This window comes from Chelmon rostratus, chromosome 3 (assembly GCF_017976325.1).
Source record: "Chelmon rostratus isolate fCheRos1 chromosome 3, fCheRos1.pri, whole genome shotgun sequence".
Taxonomy (NCBI): Eukaryota; Metazoa; Chordata; class Actinopteri; order Chaetodontiformes; family Chaetodontidae; genus Chelmon; species Chelmon rostratus.
The window spans coordinates 22833852-22841897 of record NC_055660.1 but is presented as its reverse complement, the minus strand read 5'-3'; the positions used below and the strand labels follow the sequence as shown (position 1 = coordinate 22841897).

Here is an 8046-nt window from a genome sequence, read left to right as displayed (position 1 = left end):
AATATTTATTTTCCAATACTGGCACTCAACATTGAACTCTAACAGGTTAATGGTTAAGCCACAGAATTTCCTGCGTTTGTGCAGCAGAAAGAAAACTCCTCACTGAGTAACTTCTTTAGCGATCGTAGTAAAAACTACAGTCTGTTAATCATGCTACAGATGAATACCATATTATAATCATGTGCTCATATACTACTATACTATATACTACAAGAAATCTGTGAATTATCTCATCCATCTTATCACCAAAAACTCGTCAGTGATGGAGGAAGAACTCTTACTTAAGTAAAAGTTGAAGTTGTAGAGTATAGAAATACTATGTTACATGTAAAAGTCATGCAGCTCAAAATCTACTTTAAGTACCGAAAGTAATAAGTACCGAAAGTAAAAATATTCATGATGCAGGATGGCCCATTTCAGAATAATATATGTTACTGGATTATAATTATTGATGCATTCATGTGTTCCTCACTCTCATGTTGCAGCTGGTTAACGTGGAGCTAATTTCAATAATTTAGTAACCTTTTGTTCTTGATCTTTTGGATTATTAATCTGAATCCGCAAAGCAAGTATTATCTAGGTATATCATATATGTGTAGTGGAGTAAAAAGTCCAGAATTTCCCTCTGACAAGTAAATAAAATAAAATAAATACTCAAGTATAATAGAAATATCTCAATATTTTAGTACAGTACTTGAGTAAATGTACTTACTTACTTACTTTCCACCACTGTCATTAATCTCCAGTTATTACCAATCAAACAATTGTGGTAAGAGTGCAGGTAAGTTCTTATAACACCATTAATGCAATGATATTGGGGTAATGTGTGTTACAATAGGTTGTCCATGCCTGAAAGGTGCGTGTAGCAGGCAAATAAACACAATGAAATCATGCGCATCCTCAGCAATGTCAACATTTTATTAATATGGTGTCATACAGCAATACATAAGTCGTAACAACAGTAAAGAGAATAGCACGTCAACTACATTCAATCCCTATGCTTTTGTAGTCATGGTAGCTCTAATAGATACTAATAAAGAGATATGATTAAACACCCCACTGAACAGAATCATACACATCACACACATGGCCAGAATAAAAGCTGCTGGTGTTTTAAGGCATTTTACATCCTACAGTATTTGTTCTATGGCTAAATCTTGATTGTTGGTTTTGGAGTGGTGGCGCGCTGTCTTTTCAGAAAATACTTGATGTTTTTCCATGAAGTGGTGTCCTGCGTGTGCACTTAGAAAAGTTTGGCAGTGCTGTAGTACTAGTGACATTTTTTTCTTCAGACGTCGCACCAATGAAAACTCTTTTGGTTTACAGTGTAAAGACAAACGCTTGACATTTGCACCCATGAGCCACTCATACATTGTTATAGCTGTATACTATAAAATGCTGCTGATATTTAGAAGTTCTTATTCATTTTTTGCCTGCTTTACACTTAAATTTACTAACTTTCAGATTTTCTGCCCCTCAAATAGTTATGATAGGCCACTGTGTAGAGATATAAACACACTCACTACAGTACTAAGATACTTATCACCAGCCTCAAGTAAGACAAAAGGAACCAGTCCAATCCAGAACAGTCTGCTGTACAATCAATAGTTTTTTGTTTTCTTTGTGAGTGCAGTTTGTCAGGGCGTGGATCGCCATGACCAGCAGCAGCAGCAGCAGAACAAGACAGCTGTGTTAACGTCGGCAGTGCACAAGCAGAAAAACAAGCTGTAAGTCTCTCGTACTGAAGGATTTCTAGTGGTGAGGTCGCACTACAACAGACATTTTATCCAGTCATGGCCACAGTTATGAAGAGCGAGGTCACGTTGTTTCAAACACATCGTGGTCTAGCAGCTTCTGACTGAATCTGAGGTGTATTTTGAGTGCTGATGGCGTTGGTTTTGCCTCTGGCTGAGCGATATGGTATGGATTCTGGGGCTCAAAAGCATCATGGATGGCACATGGGTAATGGTGTTACATGGATGGATCATACAAGATCTTGTACATTTGTGCTAAAGTGGAATTCAAAATTCAGTCTAATAGACTAGAGGAAAATCCCTTTTCTTATTATATTAGCTGCATTTTTCCTCCTTTAAAGCATCTGTGCTTTGCTTTTCCCTGTATCCATCTTATCACATATTATTACCAAATATGTAGTTTGATAAACTTGCATAAGTGCCTTAAATAGGATCTTCCCTTCCTATCCTCATAGCCTCAGCAGCAAAGATCTGTATCCTACCTAAATCACATCCTACAGAAAGAGCTATAACAATAGTCTTCAAATCTAGCCTACAGGCTAACAAGCACATGTCTACTACAGTTGGGCGTTTTGCGCGATGATGCTCAGCATGGTAGATGACCAACCTTTTAACTTCAAACAACGATATTGTGCCGAATGGGCGATGCGCTGATGGATTCCATGCAAGCATGACATCTACATACACCATGCAAATTATCCTCGATACGTTAATACACTTGTTTTCTCGTTGGCTTCAGTTCTCGTTTAAATGGCTGCAGCAATCTACTTCTGAGAGCGAAACTTCACTGGGAAGTTAAAGGAGTGCTCATCCTCTTTCATACTGTTGTCATGCAGAGCCGACTGGACCGTGATCAAAAAAATTGTGCAAGGGGGGATTTAAGCAGACATTTTGCTTATGAACTCCAGTTTTAGTAAAGAGACTCAAAATAATGGCTCAGCAAGACGCGACCATGTATTATCATTTATTTTGGCAGGATTGCTGCAACTGTAGACTGTGTGCTTCATCACTAAATTGCTACTATTATATCAAGAATAATTGTATTTGCAACGTATAAGTGGATGTAGAACGAATAAACGACACCGGCTGATGCGAGTTGAATCTTTTGCACTTGAAATGCGCACAGTAACACTCACACACATGTGCTTCCATTGGAATGTGTTGAGAGTTTCTCACAGCTTGTGGTAACAGTGAAGGACCAGAGTTATGATCTACTGTGTGTCAGTATGACATATTGATGCAGCATTAGCCCAAAGTGTGAAAGACCAGTAGAATATTGTAGTTAGAAAGACCGTACCTCGGTAAGAGATGCTACCTAAGTGCTTGTCTGATGTTGAGAGTGTGAAAGGGAGACGACAGATGTACTGTGGTTTTGAATAGAGTGACAGTTACGGTAGGGTTGGAATTGATTTCCTTTGGGGAACACATGTGGGGGACCAAGGGGATGAGGAGGAATAAACCCCACCTAAAACAAACACCCAGGGCCTGCACTCCGCACACTTGTGGGCATCCAGCACGCAATAGCTCAGACACAAATCATGACCACCTCACTATGATTCGAATAGGAAGGCAAAAGCAGTGCTGTTGTCTAAGACTCCCACAAGTGCTTGAGAGCAAAGGCGCGGGGTTTGTTTCAGGAGGGGAAATGAAGAGAGGTTCGGGTTTGCAGGGTAGAAGGGAAGCTTCAGGGGTCAGAAACAAGCTTACAGAAGGCTCTTAGTTTTTCTGATTGGTGGGAATATCGCTGGAGTCTTGCTGCTTCTCCATCTTCTTGGTGGTGACCACTGTCTCCTCGTACACCTCACGCTGGGAGGCCTTGGCTCCAGACTTGCTCTGCTGCTGCTGGTCCTCGTCCTTGCCCTCCTTCTTGGAGCCCCTGCTGGAGCTGGTGTAGATGCGGGACTGGTAGTTGTAGCCTTGCCCAGCACCTGCGCTCATGGAGAGGCCAGGATAGGTGATCCCAGTCCCGATGCGGGTCTCCTCGCCTTCCAGTAGTTTCCTGCGAGGGGGAGGGTGGAGGGAAGAGTTTAGATGAGGTACAGAGGGAGAGATAAAGATAAATGGCAGGGAACAGGAACAGCAATTGAACAAGGGAGAGGGTGAGATTTTCCCCACTGAAAATCTCTGTCTTAGTGCTCTTAAATTCTGCTTTTCACCTCCACGTTATGGAGCTGATCACAGCTGATGATGTGTGAGTTGTCTTTGAGAGAGGAGCGTACCTGTAAGCTGCTATTTCAATATCCAGAGCCATCTTCACATTCAGCAGGTCCTGGTACTCCCTCAGGTGACGAGCCATCTCGCTCTTAGTGGTCCTCAGCTCATTCTCCAGCTCTGCCATGCTGTCCTAAAGAAAACACACCAAGAAAGCAATGAGAGAAAAGTGGCTTAAAATTTAAAGAAAGGAGAGAAAGTAAACTAGAAATCTGTGGCTTGCAGAGTCACAGTGGCCAAACAAAGACCTCAGTCAGCCCCATTGTTCACCTGTGCAGCTGGGGATTAGAGTCGATTACGAGCAAAAATGGCTTGAAATGTTTGTCCTAAAAACATGTTCTCAGTTGGGATCGCTGAATCGAAAACAACACTTGATGAATTTACTCATTTAGAGCACAGATACGCTCAGTGGGCGTTGTCAGATGCAGCTGCACTGCGCGCTGTCCCAGGGGACTGAGCTTCAGCACCACGGACAGCTGCTCCTCAGACTGCCGCTGCTCTGACAGCCACCTCCTCAGAGGAAAAACACCACACAGTCTGTTCATCTCACTGGAAATGAACTTTAAAGAGGTTACGATTTTCTCTCATCTTTCGAGCATCGAGTCATTTAAATGTGCTTACCTGGTAGTTTCCGATCTCCACGCTGTGCCTGTCCTCCATCTCCCGGAGCTGCTTTTCCAGAGACTCGTTGGTGCCCCTCAGACTCTCGATCTCGATGGTCTTGGACTGCAGCTGCCTCCTGAACTCGTTCATCTCCTCCCTGCTGGCGCGGATGGCCTCGTTACTCCGGTTGGCCTGCTCGGACAAGTCGGCGAACTTGGTCTTGTACCACTCCTCGGCGGACTGCAGGTTCTTGGACGCCATGGACTCGTACTGGCCTCGAATCTCTTTGAGGGCGGAGGTGAGATCCGGCTTGGACACCTCCATCTCCACAGACACCTGGGCGGCCTGGATCATATCCATCAGCTCGGCCACCTCCTCTTCGTGCACCTTCCTCAGGAAGTTGATCTCGTCCAGCAGAGATTCCACCTTCTTCTCCAGGTCCAGGCGCACCATGGTGGCGTCGTCCACATCTTTCTTAAAAGCCTTGAGGGTGGCCTCCGCCTCCTCCCGGGCACGGAACTCATCCTCGTATTTCCCCCTGAGTTTCTGCAGGTCGTCCTCAATACTGTCCCTCTCGATCAGGAGCTGGGACTTCTCCCCGTTCAGCTCCTCGAGCTGGGAGCGCAGTTCGCGGATCTCTTGCTGGTAGAGCTCGGCCAAGCGGGACGGCTCGGTCTGCCGCTGGCGCAGCGCAGTCAACTCCGTCTCCAGCACTTTGTTGTGCTGCTCCAAGTTGCGCACTTTCTCGATGAACATCGCAAAGCGGTCATTAAGACCCTGCATTTGTTCCTTCTCATTGGTGCGGATGATTTTGAACTCGTTGCTGAGGACGCTGCTCTGTGTCAGGTCGAAGGTCTCCAGCGGCATGGACGAGTAGGAGCGGCCGGACTTTCTGCTGTGCGAGCCCAGGGATGAAATGTTGCTCCGGGATAGAGAGGAGGAGCGGTAGCCTCCCCGTGAGGACATGTTCACCCCTGTCCGCGAAGGAGAGGACGCATAACGGGGAGAATCCCCGAAAATCTTCCGGTAGGAGGAGGAGGAAAAGACTTCAGATCCGTAGCTCATCTTGGCTCGTATGGAGACAGAGCAGAGCAGTGGGCGCGTCTCCTTTATATAGGGGGACCGACCCAATCACTAATTAATGCCCGATGGCAACATCAGGACTCATTGGTTCCACATGCGTCAGGTAGCAGAGTGTGAATATTGTGCCAGAGATGAATTTGTCTTTGCTCATAATTAGTTTACAATAATCCTGCCATTAGTCCAGATGTGCGCAGCTGACGCTGTTCTTTGTGTGGAGCAGATGGAACTGTCCGACTGTCCTTTTTGGCGCAGTGGTGATGCGTCAGTGTTTCATCGCTTGTTGCACATTTACCCATAAATCAAACAAACAAACCATCAAACAAAATAACTCTGAAATGTTCTTCCAGTGGAAAATCTCCATCTTTTGATGTCAACGTGACCTCCAGCCTCCTTCCACTGTGTCTGGAAAGATATTGAGCTAATTCCACCTTAAATCCAGATTCAGGTGTGTGCCCAGTGCTGTTTTTCAGGCAGAATGATGTTGCACTTCAAAACTTTTTCTATTATACAGAGTTGCAACTGGTAGTTGAGAGCTTACAGTGTTACTGCACTCGAAAACATTTCAGTGACACTTTTCACAGAATGTTTTTTTCTGATGAGCTTTAAATTTCTGCATCTGTTTAAAAATGCAACCTATAAAACAAACTGTAATTCATCAAGTGTCCAAGAAAGCATGTTTGATTTTGCGCGTTTAAAATGATGTGAGCACAAAGTAAATCGTGTGTGTTTCGCACCTCTTCTTTTCAGACGTCTGCGGGAACAATGAAGCTCAACTGGATGAATGAAGAGATACTGAAAATTCCCAGAACAAAAGGCAGAGGCCTACGTTTCACCTTGTGATTTGTGCACCTGCAGAAATGTAAAGTGAGGACTCTACATGTGGACGTAAATTTGTTCATATAGGTATAAGCAACAGTCTTATGTCCTCTAGTTGGCCTTCAGGTTGTTGCTTAAGAGTTTAGAGTATAGTTTAGACTTCAGTTTAGACTTCAAGAAGAAAATAAGTCTTATATTTACAGTTAGTCTTTACACAAAGTGATGGACTCTCAGATTTTTTGGCTTTTGAAAACAGCCTCCTGCTGACAGGCCTTTGCTGCCCTCTGTTGTCAAACTGCAGCACACTGCAAGCAACCACGAATATTTCACATACAGGCTAGGTCCACTTTGCCGTAAGTTGTTTAAGCACATAAAATATAATAATGAATGTAGCCTTCTGGCTTCCGGACGTTCAGGTGAATTGATGATGGATGAACTGGTGAACTGTCAGATGATAACGATTTCCCCAACACAAGCCATCCCTATCAGAACACCCTGTACCATGGAGCTGTAAGACAAACATTGCATCCATGTTGAATATCCAAACCTGAGCCACCGAGTTGCCCTGGAGGTCTTTTTGCCTTTCACTATCTGAAATCTGTGCTGATATCAAACAATGTTGTAGTGTCTGTGTGAATAAAATGAAGCCCTGCAAGCCAAAGTAAGTCAGCTTGCGGCAGAGGAGGCACGACATTCTATTTACAATGTCAATGGAAAATCTTTTATTCCCCAAATCATCTGGAGAAATGCATTTTTGACTTTGTGCTGTGGAGAAGAACTGTGTGCTCCTCCTCAAATGCTGACCTGGGTCAAATCTCATCAAAATGTGTTGGGATTTCCTTGAATTAAAAAGTGTGGAGACTCTCACCCTCACCTAAATGGATGGAAGTAAAATAGACTTTGTGTTTTAAAGCTGTCTTTCTGACTGAAAAATATTTTGGTGCATTTTTTGTACTATTTGGGGTGTTTTTCAAAAACCCTACTTTTGCTTACAGTGCAGTCAATATATATATTTAAACCAACACATTTCCTATAGTTTTTCCTCTCCAGCAGACTGTATCTGCATTGTAACAATGATTATCTACTGACTTTTAACTTTAAGAGCGTTTGAAGTTATTCTAGTCAATAGAGTAAACAAACTCGGAGCCCTTTTTATAGTCCCCTTTCTTTTAGAAGAGTATGGCAGGACAATGGCGATATACTCTGTACTGAATATAGATGTGAACAGCTGAAAGTCACTGTTTCGTTTCAGGCCCACACCAAACAATGTGCTATTGTCCAAATACTCATGCGCTGCACTGCAAATACTCTTACTCAAATGAATGGCTTACTGTCACTTTGTAGTATCCAGTGGCAGACCAGTAGTTTACTATTATTCTGCTACATTTCAGAGAGTAATAATGCACTTTTTGCTATCTGACAGCTATAATCACTACCTACTTAAGAATTGACATTAAAAAAACATTGATAACTTTGAAAAATACAATACACTGTTAGAGATTAAACCAGTGCTTTTGAACCTTTTTAGCTTTTGACCCCTTACAAAAAACAAACAACAAACAGTGTAGATTGGACCTAT

General features: G+C 43.3%; 1 protein-coding gene across 1 annotated transcript; it reads right to left on the bottom strand.

The window, feature by feature from the left end:
• Positions 1-957: 957 nt before the first annotated feature.
• On the bottom strand, positions 958-5633 carry inab (internexin neuronal intermediate filament protein, alpha b). The gene is made up of 3 exons (XM_041966016.1): positions 4587-5633; positions 3974-4098; positions 958-3753 (listed from the first exon to the last, which is right to left on the bottom strand). Exons 1-3 carry the CDS (start codon positions 5631-5633, stop codon positions 3471-3473), a joined length of 1455 nt encoding a protein of 484 aa, XP_041821950.1. The 3' UTR covers positions 958-3470.
• Positions 5634-8046: the final 2413 nt, after the last annotated feature.

Bases quoted from the DNA above. Each gene is read 5' to 3' on its own strand.
- inab (XM_041966016.1), bottom strand. From the start codon at position 5,633: ATGAGCTACGGATCTGAAGTCTTTTCCTCCTCCTCCTACCGGAAGATT. The intron at 4,099-4,586 runs GTAAGCACATTT...TGTTTTCTTTAG, and splicing joins TGGAGATCGGAAACTACCAG to GACAGCATGGCAGAGCTGGA. The intron at 3,754-3,973 runs GTACGCTCCTCT...TCCCCCTCGCAG, and splicing joins ATTGAAATAGCAGCTTACAG to GAAACTACTGGAAGGCGAGG.